Here is a 17,045-nt window from a genome sequence, read left to right on the forward strand (position 1 = left end):
AGGAGGGTTAAGCGGTCACCTTTTCACATTCACAAACAGACACCACGTGTCGAATAAGCGCGTATGTCGGTCCCACTATCCAAAACCCGCGCCGGCCTAACTGTCACTCACCTTCGGACATGTCACCCAATGCCCGCACCTTTCTTTTATTCTTTTTTCTCAGCCGCCCACCAAGACATCCGTACAAAAAGTTCACGTGACCACCCCAGAGGTGTCGCTCCCTCATTGGCTCTATGTCCATTTCTCAACGTGAGAGTGCGGGGAGAAATTCAATCACGAAATCGTTTCGCTTTCTTTGGTGACTTTCGATTTTAATTTTTTTTAATAGAATTAAAAGAAAGGTGTGCTGTTGTTGGCGGTGTTTATTCAAGACTGGGCCCCACATCCAGAAAAGCCCACGCGTTCACATCTTTTTATTTAGGTGGTTTGATTTTAGGAAAATAGATTTTTTTTTAAAAACCATTATATTTATATTTTTTAAAATAAAATATAATTAAAACGCCTATTTTAGTATTAACTCGACTATCATGGACATTATTATCAGTGTAAGAGAACGTGGGTTCGAGTGTACTAAAGCGCATTATCCTTCTATTTAAGAGTTGATGAAAGATTATGAATAGCTTTATGCATTGTATCAAAAATAACAGATATAATGAAATTAATATTTATAATTACATTATTTTTATAATATTACTTTTTTATTCAATTTTTTAGGCAGTTTATTTTTAGGAAAATAGATTTTTTTAAAAGGCATTATATTTATATATTTTAAATATACCCATAACTCCTCCACAACCTTTAAACGAGAGGATGATACTATTCAACACACTCGAACCCATGTTTTCCTGGGGCACTGACAATAATACCAATACCAATTGAGTTAATACTTAATTAGTTATTTAAAATTATTTTACATTCTCTTGCTATGCACAAATTAGTTATGTCTGTTAATTTTACATCATTTTTATAACATTAGTTTTTTATTCAAAATTTTAATGAATTTATTTTTAAAAAATCATTAATAAATTGAAAAAATAGTGTAATTATAAAATATTTTTAAAATATTTAATTAATTTAGGTTCAATTATATTAATATTATTTAATTTTAAAAATATTTAATATTAAAATAACACAAAAAATTCATCATAGTTTGATTATTAATATATTTTAATTTAACTAATATTATTAATAATCTTATACATGTTATTTATTTTTATATATAGTTAAATTAAATTGTTTTGATGTTAAATTTACTAATATTCAATTTTCGTAATTTTATATTTAAAAAATATAAAATTGACTTGATAAATGTTGTTAATATGCGTCTTTTTTTAAACTAAGTTTAGCAATTTGATATTAATCAATTTTAAGATTATCACAATAAGATTTAATTCGATTAAATAAAATATTAAAGTAAATAGATAATTTATTTAAAATCAAATTTATATTAAACATATGAAAATTAGAAAGAAAATTATTAAACAATGGAATAACTTTAAAAAATTTAAAAGATAATAACTAAAAGTGTAAATTGTTGAAATTGTAAATAATTGCTTCAAATGAAGAGTATCATGTTTCAAAAACTGTAATCTGAACGTGACTATTTGTTTCCTTTTTTAACCTTATATTACTATAGTACGTGTGTGTATATATGTGTGTGTGATATCATTAATCTTCTCATCGAGTGAATCGAGAGAATGATATTTATATCATCAATTTTCACTTGTATAAATTAGTTATAATCGCAAGAGCTACTAAAATCTATCAAATTTTTTTAATATAATATTAAGTTATTTAATAAAAAAAATTAATAATAATGTAAATTAGTAGTTATATATAGATACATGTTTATTGTATTTAAAGTAAAAGATACATTTAATTAGTTCATATTTTTTATATATAAAATATTTGCACATAACCATTTGTTGACTTTTGGGGACCACACGTACTGTATTGAAATCACCACTATCTATTTGCAAAAATCTTTGTATTAGGCTCCGTTTATTTGATTGTAAAAGGTTTTACGGAAAATATGTTCAGTCTTTTCTAATGTTTGTTTTATGTAAAATAGGATTATCAACGTAAAAGATTTTCCAATTAACATAAAATTACCCCATTATTCTCGTAAAATGTCTTACCAAAATTTTTACCGTAAGACATTTTCCAAATTGATAAAACTCTATTTACTATTACACCCCTATATCCAATCCGAACATCGGGTCAAAGCATCGGGATGTTACATTCTCTACTACACTTTAATCACATAATTTATCTCAATATCTTGTTTCACATATCAGATTTTTATGTATTTCACTTCTATTATTTCATCAACATATTTTCTTAAGTTTAACAGTTTAGTCATTATCATAATTTTTTTTTCATATTTTTCCACAATTTCACTTTTACAATACTTTATGCATATTTCATCATCTCATAACACATTCATTAAACTTTTATTATAATTTCCTTATTCACATAATAAATTGTTTCACACTTAAATTTTTGTACATTTTTCAATTTAGTCCCTATTTCCATATAATGTTTTTCACCATATAAGCACTTTAATCAAATAATTAATTATAATATCTTATTTCACATAACAAATTTTCATGCATATCACTTTTCTCGTTTCAATTATAAATTTCACAGTGTTTACAATTTAATCCTTAATATCATGAAGATTCAAAATTAAGTATTGAATTTTTACTGCTAAATTTTATATCAAAAAACTATTTGATAAATTAGTAAATATAAGTATAGAATATAATTATGTTGTTTGATGAAAGTAAATATTGATTTTAAAAAAGGTATTAGTTTTTTTAATTTTAATCTTATTAATATAATATTTTATATTATTTTGGATAAAAGATACATATGGTAATTTGAATATCTCATTTAAAAAATATATAATTTATTTTATTATAAAATAAAATAAATTTAACATTTTATACATTAAGTAATAAATAGTTACCCACTTACTTATCTTATTCAATTTTTTTTGTTAAAACTTTTATATTAAATAAAAAATATTAAATTAATTATCAAATATATTTCAAATATTAAATGTTAAAAATTTTCATCTTCTATAATTTATCAAAGAGTACTTAATTGACATATATATATATATAAGAGTATTCTATAGTCAAAATGAGATTAAAATTAAATATTGAATGAAAATAGCAAATAAATTAACATTTATATGATAAGTGTGAGTATTGGAGTGTTGTGCGATTAAAATTAACTTTTAGACTAAAAAATAAATAAAAAATAAATTATAAATCTAGATTGTTTCTGAGCCAATAGAAATAATTATTATCTCTTTTTAATGTAATATATTATATATAATTATATAAAAATAATTTTAAATTATAAGTTCTTTCTTAAAAAATTCTAGAGAATTTATGAAAATAATGAAGAAATTTACATTTATTTATAAAGTAAGTGTGACCTATGCGTGTATTTTTTAATCGACATGGAATTAAAAATTAATTATATAAATAATTATCATATGTTGACAAAATGAATATACTATGTCAAAATATTAATTTTTCATGTCAACTGAGAACCTACGATCTTATAATATATATACATAAATAAAGGTTGTTAGGCTTTTTAAATTGCATCTAAAATTTTAATTGGAAAAAAAAAATTAATTGTATATAAATAAAAAAAACAAGAATTTATTTTGATTTGATAGAACTTAAAATATTCTTTTGAAAAAAAAAAGGTAAAAGGTATAAAAGCCAGTGTGTGAAAATGATTAAACAATAATATCAACCAATAAAGTGGTAGTTATAGTTACAAAATTATTGTAAGTTAGGCACCAAAAGTGAAGGTTATTATATTTTCAAGGAATAAAATATAGATTTAAAATTTGGATACATCTTCGTTCACAGACAAAGTTAAAAAATTTTGTGAAATTAAATTGTAATTTTTATGATGATAAAAATATAATTTCACTATTTTAATAGCTTCTATATTTATAATTTTTAAATAATTAAATTAAATTTTTATTATTTTAGGAGATAAATTATAATTTTACTTTTACTAATTTAAAATTTTAAAAATTTTAAAGGGTTTAAATAAAAATTTTCCATTTTAATGGGGGGCTGAGGCCCCTACTAGCCCCGTTAGAAGGAACAACTACAAATTTTAAACATGAATAATTGAACATAAAAGAAAAAAAAAACTTGTGTAAACCTCAATTTTTTCCAAACTTATAATTATAATGAGTGGCAAAGTTAGAAATTCTTTTTTAGAATTGAAATTAAATTATATATATTTTTATAATAGTAAAAAAATAATTTTACTATTTTAATAGTTTATATATTTATAATTTATAATTTTATTAATATTAATTTAAAATTTTATAAATTATAAAATGTCTAAATTAAAAAAAAATTATTTTAGGGTCAAGCACTACCAACCCCTTGACTCCACCACTACTTATAAACAATAAGTTTAATTAGAATTAATCACAATTAATTAATTGAATTAAATTAAATTAAATTGAGATATTAATCTTATCATTAAGCCTTGAGATTAAAAAAAAAAAATTGAATGATTGTTATATTTATTAGACTACTTTAAAAAGCTTTAAATTAAGGTTTTCTCTTCTTTGTTAAGTTAGGTAAAGGGCAAATAAATGGTATCATGTGCCTTCCAATTATAATAAATGGATATTCACTACTAACAACTGCAAATATATGTTTAAAAGTTTTCTATTTTTATTGATTAATATGAATATTATTATTAATATAAGAGAACGTGAGTTTGAATGTACTAAAATGTATTATCCTCCTATTTATGGGTTGAGGAGGAACTATAAATAATTTTAGATATTATATATAAAAATAAATATAACCAAAATTTATAATAAAATTATTTAAAAAAATTTCCTAATTTCAAAAGTTTTAATTTTATCTTAAAAAATAAATATAAAAAAGTATTAAATTTAATTTAATAAAAAAATACATTTCTCACAATAAAAACTTGATTAAATAATTTAATTGCCAGCTGCCACGTGTTTGGCATATTAAATAGATTAAAAAAGAAAAGTTAGTTGATACTAATTAATTAAAAGTTGTATATAAAATAAATATTTGGGCGGCGAGAAACGCACCTGACGACAGAAACCGAAAATCCCGACATGAACCTCGTCAACACGGAATTACTCTGTGGGTCCCTCCATCCGATTTCCCATGAATCTACCCTCTCGCTTTGCGCCGTCGATTCCTCCCGTTTAAAGAGTATTTCCACAACAACTGCCTCCATTTGAATCCCTCTTCGTTTTCCTTAATTCCGACCGTTGGATGTTGAATCTGATCTATCGGACGGATTCGATCAGCCCAATCAAATGTGCAAAAGTAGTAGATATTTTGTTGTTCGCTGCACCTGATTTCGTTTATTTTATTCTAACAACTAATGCGGTTTATGGGATCCCATGCGTGATGTCATCAAACAGATTTTCTAACATCCGCCGAACCTGTCGCTAACTAAACTAATATTTTTTTGATGACGTGTCGATTCACTGCCTGTCTGTATCTCTGATGCAGTATTAATCTACGTTCATTTTTTTTGGTAATAATAATAAATTAGAAAAATGTTAAAGCAAGGGATAAAATGAAAATAAATATGGAAAAGTATTTAATTTCTGTTATTATTATTTTTAATTATAATAAAGGAGAAACAACATTGAGAAAATTTTCTCAAGTTGCCAAAAATATAGATCTCTAGGAGTTACAATTTTTTTTTTTTTTACATACATCATACATTACATGTCAGTTTTAAATTTTAACCCAAAAATTAAGGAAAAAAAAAAGAAAAAGGAAAGCCCAAAACGCTGAGAATTGAAGCTCAAAACGACATATTGAAAAAAGGAGGCAAATCAATCCATTTCAGCTGGCAGCTGGTTAAGATCAAGATCAAACACTCTACGCCGCACTCCTCCTTCAAAATCTACAACAGACGACGACGAATCGGAGTCGCTTTGAGCGAAGCCGGATGCGGGGCAACCCGAACCGCCAGAAGCGAAGGCATCGAAGAAGTAAACCGGACGCTGCGCCGTCACAGGGAGGGAAGAACACGCGCTAGCCAGAGTAAGGTCAAGTGGCGGCGGAGAAGAAGACTCCACGGTGCTGCTCTGGCTAGGGCTGCGCGTGAAGTCGTTGACGTTGTTGTCGGCGAAATTTGTTTTCGCCTTAGCGCCGCGGAACTCTCGGGCCTTCGCATCGTAAGCACGCGCTGCTTCCTCGGCGGTGTCGAAGGTGCCGAGCCAGACTCGAGTCTTTTTCCTCGGATCTCGGATCTCGGCTGCGTAACGGCCCCATGGGCGCTTCCTAACGCCGCGGTAGCGGATCTCCTTAGAACTCGGGTCGGGATTCGGGCTAATCGGGCTGGGTTTTGATCTAGGAGCCATGGGTTTTCCTTTCTTTAAGTAACTTCGCTTGAACAGTAGTGAGATGAACCGATGGGAAGGGAAAATGGGTTAAAGACAATGGCTAGGGAGAAGCGGGTTTATATAGAAGAAGGGTGTGCTATAGAACGCACCGTTTCGGCAGTCAAAGCAGGATTTGTGGGAGTTCGTTTTCTGTTGCAAGAACCACTTTAGTTCAATATCGGCTTCCAATCATTTTCCGCCACGTTCATTCACTCTCTAGTATAAATTCAATTATAAAATTTGATATACATATTAAAAGTTTGTTTGAATATAAATTTAAGGTTAAATGCTTGATTTAAAAAGAATTAATTCTTAAAAAAAAAAGGCAAATCCTAAGGCTTTTTTATTTATTTTAAAAAATTTACTCTATATATAAAATAATTTTAGAACTCATTATCAATATTTACTCTATTAATTAATTTAAAACTCATTATTATAAATACATTAAAAAAATTACTTTAAAAAATTTAATGGTGATATTGATGGTACCTTGCATAAGATTTAAAACGGGCTCTTCCAAGAAAAAACCTTTGGACATAACGCGAAACGGCGTCTTCATTTTTCAAACAGGATAAATGTTAAGAGGACCCACACGCACAAAGAGATCAGACTGTACACGTGTTAAAAAGAAGAGATGATGGAATAATTAATATAGTACCGGTTGCATTGGATTCTAGTGACTGAGTCATCCCAGTCTTTTGACTGCCCTAATCCACACAACCAAAGTGTTAAGTGAACATAAATAATTGATATAAATTAAATGAATCCCGACTCGTAGCCGCCTCTGCCGCAGCAAAAAAATAAGAAAAAAAACATAGTGGCCCCACTTGCAATAAAAACTTTAGGGAATCCACGTGTCTGCCAGAAAATGGCAATGTATCTCAATCGAGGACGGCGTTTGATAACGGCGGTTAAAACGGCGATTTCGCAGTTGCTTTGTTTGGATGTTTGTTAGGATTAACGGCAAAGTTTCTCATAGTGACGGCGATTATCTTCTCTTTTTTTTTTTTTTTTGGAGGGAGCTGTGTGTCTCATGCCGCGTGAGTCGGATCTCGTAATTTTCTGGAAACTTATTTGGAAGGAACTGTCGGCTTTGAAGTGGTCAATGGGATCCAACGGTTGTAAGTGGGTTTGGTTGTTTGGTTCTGATATTGACACGTATCTGCTTCTGGCTTTGTGCACTTAAAGTGACAATGTGCCCATGAGCTTTATCAATCCATTTCTTATTTATTTTTCTCTCATTTTCTGATAAAAAGATTTTCCCTTTTTTATTTGAATATTGTAAAAAATATTTTTTTCATTTTTTAAGATTTTCTCATAATTAGTTTATTTTCATTAAATCAAATTAATTAATAGATACATAATAAAAAAAATTGTATTATCACTAATTAAATTAAAATAATTGAGTGATAATATTAAATAGTTATTTTATTTCTAAATTAATTAAATTAATAAAAGATAAATATTAAATAAAATAATTTATCCTGATGGATCACTTTAAACTAATAGTTTATATTCTACAAGAACTCTCATTAATTTGACTCTTTGGCATTATAAAATAGGTCACTTTCGAGCCATCGACAAAAGCTTCACAAATTCAAAAGTTTAGAAATCTATAAATTCCTTAAAGAAAAGATTGTTCAAACTAGAAACTCTCTCCAAAATCTGAAGAAATTCTTAAAGAAATTAAAAAAAAAAGACAAAGAAATTTTGAAGAACAATACATCAATTCTGAAGAAAGTTGCTCTTTAATCATGTTAAACCGAAAGAAAGGAGGCTAAGCCCTTTTTTCTTTAAGATCAAGCTTAAGGGTGAGTGTTCAATTGAACTGAGTGAAAAAAATTGATTTTATAGAGTTGACGATTCATATTTTATTATTCTAACTCGATTTAAAAATTTATTGGATCGCGTAAAGTGAAATGATTTCAAGTTGAGTCAAGTTATATCGAGTCAAATTTAATCGAATAAATTTTTTGAGTTGAAATTTAAAAAAAAATTTAAATTGGTTATAATAAAATATTGTTGATATTATGACTAAATTCCAATTTAAACAACATTAACACCATATATTTTTAAGAACTCTTTTAACAATAAAAGAAGAGGAAAAAAAAGATAATTAGATGATAAACTTAATTTAAATTTCTCATTTTGGAAGTTTTTTAAAAAATATATAAATTAGAATTGTTATATAAATTTCAAGATTTTTAATAATTTTTTATTTTTTGAATTTATATAATTTATAAAAAACTTGAAAAAATAATTATAAATATTTTGAAATTTTGAAGATTATTTTGAACTTTTTGGTTTTTTAGGACCAATTTGCACATCTTGAAAACTATCAAGGACCCAAAGGACACTTACACCAATTTGTTATTCAAGTTGTAAAATTCAACTTAATTCAATTTTGAAAAATCAAATTACTTATTTGAGTACTAAAAAAAAACCAAATAACTCAATTCTATTATCTGGAAATTAAAAAAAAATCAAAATTTTGAGTCGAATCGAGTTTTATTCACCCCTAATCAAGCTTAGAAGGCCCATGAAGCAAAATCATCCTTCCATCCAAGATTAAGTCTAAGCGACTTTTGGATCAAAGGTCTCCCCAATTCGGTTTGCACCAATACAAAAGAGATAAAGGTTATTTTCAAGATTAAGTCTAGACGATCTTTGAAGTAGGCTCAACTATCCAAGATCAAGTCTTAAAGACTCTTAGATTCAAACTATTAAATTATTTCTTGACTCATAAAATTTTCTTCTGATCAAAATACAATCTGATTGAGTTTTTGAGAGTTAGTGGAGAGAACAATCGAACATATACAATTAAAATCGAGTAATTGTAATTATTTCTAGAAATATTGTTCCGATAATTCACAATTTCCTTAATCATGAAGTTAGTTTATAAGAGGTATCCTAATTAAAAACTCCTTATTATATTCTTAATTACTTTAAGATAAACCCATTTACTTAATAAAATTTTATTTTATCTCATTGCTACCGTTATATTATGTTAATGATTAATATGATTACTGTAAACTCAATTAGCCCTCAAAACATAAATGAGATGGAGAAGTGTGGACAAAGGTAGCCTTTGGCTTCAAAAGGCTTGAACGTCTTATGAAGATTGAATTTAATTTACTAACCAAGAGGCAGCAGAGGGGTTGAGGAGAAAATATAAATGTGGGGCTTGGGCGGATGGATAGTGGAGTGTTGGAGAGATGGTGGGTGGGAGCAAAATTGACAAATGGTCTGCTTAAGGTTGTGGCTTGCGACATGGATTATTTTCCGAAACGTTATTCTATGGTAAAGTAAGAGCAGACATGGGTTTGAATGTTGGGTGGAAGTGGGTTTGGCGTTGTAAAAGTATTGCTTTGGTTGGTGTGCTCATGAGTAATGATGAGACGTCGTCATCTTACACTCATTTTTAACTGCCATTTATATGGGGGAGGCTGTGTAGACTGAGCGGGGGCGTAAAATGGAAAAATGTTTCCAAATAAAATTGTATTTTGGATAAAAAATTAATTTAATTATTTAAAATTATAAAGATATAAATTATATTTTTACTATCGTACAAATTATAATATGATTCCGGCCATTAAATAAGTTTTTTGAATTCACTCGTGAGATTGAGACATAGTTTGGATGATCGGTGTGTTTATCTCCGGTGAGGTTAAAATCAATAGTGGTGGTGAGATTAGTTACTTTAGTTATAAGATTGGATACTGTAGCAATGAGATTAGAAATAACGGTGGATATGCGTTTGGATTCAAACGTAGCTATAGCGGTGAGATGAGAATAAAAAATGACTATTATAGACATTAGTTTACAATGTATTTATAATAAAATAAATAATTAAATTTATATTAATATTAAATAATATAACATAAAATAAAATTTTATTTTTTATAAAATGATAATTAAAATATTAAAATCATATGCAATAAAAATTAAATATTTTTAAATTATATTAATAATAAATAATAAAACATATTTAAATTATTTTATATTAAATAATAATTAAAATTATATATTTATGATAATAAATTTATATATTTATTAAATTGTTGTATAAAAATTATATAATAATATCTAATAATATTTTACTTTCTATAAAACTCAAAAAAAAAACAAGATTAATAAAGAAACTGAGCTCAGTTTTTTCTCCACTGGCACCTTTAGCTCTAGTGAAAATTGAGAGCAGCAGTGTGTTGAGAGTGCTCAATTGCATTGCACCTCAAATCTTCCAAACAAGAAACCAGTGGGTTGGTGTAAAATCCAATATTCCATCTCACCATGGGTAAAATCCAATCCAAAGGAAGCCTGAGTCATGTTTTAAAGGGATTGACATGGATTGGTGTAGACTGACTTCCCATATTTTTCAGGCTCCACCAAATTGTTGAAAAAATTATAATTTATGGGAACTTTAAGGCATATTCTCAATAAGGTGGAGAGTTGAATCATAAAATTATGGTTTCATATTCTACTACATAAGACCTTTATAACAATATATCGTATGCTCAAAATAGTTAAGTGATAAAAGAAAAATTGATGTTCAAAATAAATTACTTGTGAATATTTGTTGAAAAAAAGAAAGACTTAGATCTAACATTGGTTAAAAACCAAGTGTGAGATGTGTATATATATATGAGAACCCACTTAAAAAGTGATTGAATGACTAAGCTTGGAATCTTACCTCGCGCGTAGGGGGATGTAGGTCCAAACCCGTTGGGGTGCACCTGTACGACGTGAGCAATGTGAAATGTCGGGCCCAAAATGAGCCTGCGGATATTTTAGGCCAACACGAAATTTAATTTTTCTCAACAAATATATACAAAATCTGATTTAAAAGAACATATATCCTGATTTTATTTAATTCTAATCAAATTGATTTAATTGCCCCTTTAAATGCAAATTTTGTCTTCTTATACATGGATATTTTCAAAATTCCTCCACCTTAAATGCCTATAAAAGGCTAAGACTTCATTAAAGTTTTTTGCTCAATCTCACTCTCTCACACAGATTATTTCTCTCCAAAATTCTTCTCTTTTTCTCTCCATATTTTCCAACGTTTTGGTGATAGAAAAAATGAATGGTTTGTTAATTGATCACTGTAGAGGTTGTTACTACTTCGATCATCGTCTTGTTAAATCCTGTGAGACATTTTACCAACATTTCTCTAAGTACTGTAGAAGCGACTGAATTTGTCCTAACGAAACTGTATAAAACAAACTTCAACATCTAATTAAACTCGTTTCTTTTTTTTGATTTATGCTTTTTATTACTTTATTCATTAGTTTTTCATATCCAATAATTTAAATGCAAATTATTTTATTATATATATAATTATTTATTTATTTTTATTTATACGAATTATTTAATTTACTGCGTGAAGACTGCCAAGCAATGGTGATAACGAAATTACAATGGGATTTCGACCACCACATCTATAACAATTATGGTTAAAATATGAATGAAAATGTAGATACATAATTTAATCTATAAAAAATTCCATACTTTCATTAGAATTTATTACCTGATATTTCTTTTCCTATTTGATTTTAATTTTTTTTTTAACATTCGAGAATAATTTATATTTTAAAATTTAATTGTAACGAGGCTTAGGGTTCAGTTAAATGGTAAAATTGAAGGTTAAATTTTTTTATCATACATTAAGTAAATTATGCATCTCATAATGTGTAAACTATATTCAAATCTATTATTTTCTAAATTTTAATAAATTTTATTTTTTATAATAATTTATTTTAGTTTTAATTATTTGTACTTGAAAACATAATTATCTGTCAATTGCACTGCAATAATAAAAAGAAATTAAAATTGGTTGATTCAATAGATTGACTAGAGAATTAATTTAGATTCAGAACCAAAAAATTGAAAAAAAAAATGGTAAAAGATTAATTACTCAATTTGGGTCTTTTAAAATTTTTGAAAATTTAAATTAATAAAGGTAAAATTGTACTTTGGTTTCCTCTAAAAATGATAAAAAATGATTTAATCCTTTAAAAATTATAAAAATATAGACTATTAAAATAGTAAATTATATTTTTACTATTTAATTTCTCCTATAAACTGTTGTTTAATTTCGCTCCTGCTAGTAGATGCCTTGAGAAATAAAATAAAAAAACTCGAAAAAAATGAAAAAAACACACATGTCACACATCAACCATCCTCTTTTCTTTTTAGCATTTTATAAAATAGTTAATCCTTCTAGTTAAATTTGAAATTTAATCTTTATATTTTAATTTCTAACATAATTTGCTCTCTATATTTTTATAATGTTATTAATTAATGCAAATAATTAATATTGTTAACTTTTCAATTAAAATGTTAAGTAGTTATATATAAATTGAAGGCAGATTTTTAAATCCTAAAAGTTCAAAGATTAAATTCTTGAAAATAAAAGTGAAAAGATTAAATACAAAGTATAGTTCATGGTTACTTGAATCAGATTGGATTTGCTGGGTATCAATCCATAAAGATGTATCCAACCGGTTGACTAACGAATTGATATGATCAATTGAATCAAGCTAAAAACTGACTGAATCAGTTTTTTGTTTTTTTATAATTTTTGATAATTTATTTAATAAAAATGTACAACCAATACTCTGATTGGTTCGATCATCAATCCGGTTATGAAAGACTAGCTTAAATATATATTAATTTCCAAATTTTTACTCTATAATTTGACACAAATAAACAATCAACTCACCAACATAGTAGTTTAATTAATAGTAATGATAATTATAATGAAAATTGTTCAATTTCATCCTTGGTGCAGAAGGTACGGTTTGGATTATCCTGCCTAAGACACAAACTCAAAAGGCTCAAAACGATGATATTTATCTTCTAGGCTGCATTTTCTGCTGGAACAGGGGCATACCATCCATGGTGGATCTCTACGGCCTTCTTTCTCCGAGCAAGCCGCGACTTTCTACGAGCTCCAGTGTTCCTATGCAGTGATCCCACCTTCACTGCTTTATCGATCACCGAATAAGCCTCGGCAATCAGCTTCTCAATCGGGAAGATTTCTTCGGCTGCTGCATCCGGCTTCTTCCTCAGCACATCCAGTGCCTCCAAAACCTTGGCGAAAAAACAAAACCAGAAAAGCCATTAGACACTTCATGGAACATTATAAATATTGAACCATCTAATCCGAACCCAATGCTTAGCCCGCTGGTTCTTGCAACCACCTTTATGAGGTGGTATCTAGCAGATTTGGGGTTTGATCTCAGCATATGCAGCTTTCGTTATAACAAAAGGAAGATTTAATCAGAACTTGCCTGCGTTGCTTACTCGGGCGACTTTATTGCACTGTGCATTATACCTTTGAAGTAACAGAAGATGTAAAGGCACAGAAAGGAACAGAAGTGCAGAAAAGGCAAAAATCAGAAATCTTCATGGAACATTATGAATATTGAAGCATCTAATCCGAACCCACGGCTTAGCCCGCTGGTTCTTGCAACCACCTTTATGAGGCGGTATCTAGCAGATTTGGGATTTGATCTCAGCATATGCAGCTTTCGTTATAACAAAAGAAAGATTTAACCAGAACTTGCCTGAGTTGCTTACTCGGGCGACTTTATTGCACTGTGCATTATACCCTTGAAGTAACAGAAGATGTAAAGGCACAGAAAGAAACAGAAGTGCAGAAAAGGCAAAAAATCAGAAATCGAGTCTTTTCCCTGGTAATTGGCGGATGAGATATGGGTTTGGGATTGGAAGTATAATCTATGTCCAGTACCAGAGTTAGATTCATATTTTCCCGCGAATCTTTCCCGGCAAAATAGAAAATATAAAAGAACTCCAAAGGCTCCCACATGTGGCCCTAAACTGTACCATCTACTAATGAGAATAATTGGCAAACCAAAGACTTTGGACTCGAGATGAGTGATAACCACTCAACGTCACCGCATTATGCATATGCTTCATTGACGTATAACCAAATCATCCAGCAAGTATAGTAACTCAATTGAAAAGATATACAAAAACCAAAAAACCATTATGATTATGTTAATATGTTATGCAAATGGTGGACCTTGCAGAATGCTTTCATACGAATCTTGTCAAATGACTAGGCATATTGGGATTCAAATAGTAGCTTACGTACTGGCTCTTGTGCGAGAACAACTGAGAGTACTCTAGGACACATAAAAGTCCAAAATTCAACATTTCTAGAATCCTATGAACAGAATTGAGTCTATAACCATTGGTAAAAAAAAATCAAAGTAGTAAATTGGAAAGGTTAATACCTTCTTCATTCGGGTTTTGACTTCGGATTTCTTCGCTTTGTGGTAAACCCGCCTTTTCTCGGCTTGTCTAGCCCTCTTAGCAGCTGAATCAGCCTTCTTCTTTGGTGCAACCTCACAAACAACAACAGAACGATGAAATGGTTTTGGAGTCACTGTACTAAAAGACAGATTCCCTGAAAAAAAAACACCAAACAAATCAAAATTCATCATCAATTTTCACAAAAAGGAAGATTATTTTATGGAAGCAGTTCATAACTAAAATGTTGACTATTCACTAAGAGAAAAAGGGGAATTAAACTACATATAACAAATAGCTAAAAAATACTAAATTCCCAACAAGCTCAATTAAATTGCCAAGAAATGTATAGTATGAAACAAGTGAAGGACTACAATGGGCAATCGAAAATGCTGATAATATACTCAGAATCAAATAATTAACCAAAATTCAACTTTCCCCAGGAATTTCTTGCCAACCAAACATTGAATTCATCCGAGAAAAAACAAAAATGTGGGGCAATGAAATCATATAAAAACCACCATAAAACTAGCAGTAGCAAAGGGTTCATTTTTCTCCTAAAATTATAATGACCCATCAACTGAAACTTAAAATAATAAGAATTTCACTACAATTTAACAGAAAGAGAAATGGGTATTGCATAAAACATGATAATATGAGGGGAAAAAAAGGATAAAAAAAACACCATACCTTTGGAGAAGAGATTGTGAGAGAGGTTACTGGAGAAACTGAGAGTCTTGAAAGCATAAGAAGAAGAAGAGTTGATGTTGGTCTTAAGTGAAAGGGAATTGAGCTTAGATTGAAGAGAGAAGCATGAAGAAGACAAGCAACAGTTAAGTGCAGTCGCCATTTTTGCTTTCTCAGTTTCTTCCCCTTCCTATATATTATCTAAACAAATGAAATTTGAGCTATATGTTATGGTTTTTTTATTTATTGTCTTCAGCCTTTTTGCTTATCCGATATATCCATAGCCAGAACAGAGGGCATAGGCGTAAAGCTTGAGTGGATTTTTTATAATTCCTATTTTACCCCCGTTCTTTCTAAGTACTCACCCAAGAGAAAATCTTATTTACTTCAAAATAAAAAATAAAACAATTAAAAACTGTAATGTTATTTACTTCTAAATAAATAATAAAAAATTAAATTAAATTCGAGATGGGGTGACGAGGAGTCGAGTCTTTTATTAAATTTCAAATTCGGGACGGAATTTTTTTCTTAAGAGTTGAGGTTGGGTTAGGGTGGTTAAGCTTCAGTTAGAGTCAAGGCATGCAAAAATCAATCCGGCCCCCTTTGCCTTCTCTAATATTATTATTTAAAGTGTTGATTGAATTGGTGTTATTTTCAAGGGTAAACTACACCATTAGTTACGAAACTATTGGTAAGTCTTTATTTTGGCCATTTAACTAAACAAAGTTATAATTCGATCACTGAGAGGTTTTCGTTTAAATCACTAAACTATTCAAAAAATTTTATTTAAGTCATTGGCCTGTTAAGGTTTTTTTTTTTTTAAAGTTTCATCAACGAGCTCCAAGTAACAATTCAACGATTGGTACGATGAATCATTACTAATTGACGAATAAAAATTCAACGATTGCTACGATGGACCATTACCTATTGACGAGTAAAAAACATACCTTAGATCCAAGACGATTTGGTAAACAATGTAGAAGATCGAAGATCATATTTCCAAATTTGGTTCCCAGATTCGTTATGTTTAAAGTTGTTTCATAAAAAAAACTAAATTGTAAAGATAAGGGGAAAGCGAACTTTTGACTGATACAAGAAGTGCAAATAGAGAAAACCATATAACATAAATTTTCACCCCTCAATGGCAAATGAATACTTTTGAATAATTTAGTGGCCCAATTGTAACTTTTTTTTAGTTAAATGACCAAAACAAAAATTTACCTATAATTTAGTAACTAATAGTGTATTTTTCTTATTTCTAATTGAGACCCAACCTAGTGAAATTACCAAATGCATAATATTTTAAAAAATCATCAAATATAATTTTGTTAGCAGTTTTGTCTTTTACATATAATTCAAAAAAAATTTAAAATATGCCATAATTTCATGTTAAGAACAGAAATTTAGTCTTTGTACTTTAATTTTTAGGAACTTAGTCATTTGCTTTTCAAAAAAATTAAATTTCTATTCATTACAGCGTTATTTTTTAATTTTCAAAATGTCACATTAATAAGTATAACAAAAAAATTAATCATATCAATATTAACAACAAAACCTAAATTTTAAAATATAAAAAAATAAAAAGACTATATTCCTAAAAATAAAAATACAATAACTAAATTCCAACTTATAAGGTAGA

General features: G+C 28.5%; 2 protein-coding genes across 2 annotated transcripts; both read right to left on the reverse strand.

Annotated features, from left to right (window-relative positions):
- Positions 1–5,643: 5,643 nt before the first annotated feature.
- Positions 5,644–6,610, reverse strand: LOC107948758 (ethylene-responsive transcription factor 4). Its single transcript, XM_016883396.2, has one exon. It carries the CDS (start codon positions 6,416–6,418, stop codon positions 5,888–5,890), a length of 531 nt encoding a protein of 176 aa, XP_016738885.1. The 5' UTR covers positions 6,419–6,610; the 3' UTR covers positions 5,644–5,887.
- Positions 6,611–13,159: 6,549 nt separating this feature from the next.
- LOC107948757 (30S ribosomal protein S20, chloroplastic) lies at positions 13,160–16,001 on the reverse strand. The gene is made up of 3 exons (XM_016883395.2): positions 15,410–16,001; positions 14,704–14,876; positions 13,160–13,534 (listed from the first exon to the last, which is right to left on the reverse strand). Exons 1-3 carry the CDS (start codon positions 15,567–15,569, stop codon positions 13,301–13,303), a joined length of 567 nt encoding a protein of 188 aa, XP_016738884.1. The 5' UTR covers positions 15,570–16,001; the 3' UTR covers positions 13,160–13,300.
- Positions 16,002–17,045: the final 1,044 nt, after the last annotated feature.

Source organism: Gossypium hirsutum, chromosome A04 (genome assembly GCF_007990345.1).
Source record: "Gossypium hirsutum isolate 1008001.06 chromosome A04, Gossypium_hirsutum_v2.1, whole genome shotgun sequence".
Classification (NCBI taxonomy): Eukaryota; Viridiplantae; Streptophyta; class Magnoliopsida; order Malvales; family Malvaceae; genus Gossypium; species Gossypium hirsutum.

Coding starts and splice junctions, on each gene's coding strand:
- LOC107948758 (XM_016883396.2), bottom strand. CDS start 6,418: ATGGCTCCTAGATCAAAACCCAGCCCGATTAGCCCGAATCCCGACCCG.
- LOC107948757 (XM_016883395.2), bottom strand. CDS start 15,569: ATGGCGACTGCACTTAACTGTTGCTTGTCTTCTTCATGCTTCTCTCTT. Junction 14,877..15,409: donor TCACAATCTCTTCTCCAAAG/GTATGGTGTTTT, acceptor TTTTTTTTTCAG/GGAATCTGTCTTTTAGTACA. Junction 13,535..14,703: donor TCAAAACCCGAATGAAGAAG/GTATTAACCTTT, acceptor TTTTTCGCCAAG/GTTTTGGAGGCACTGGATGT.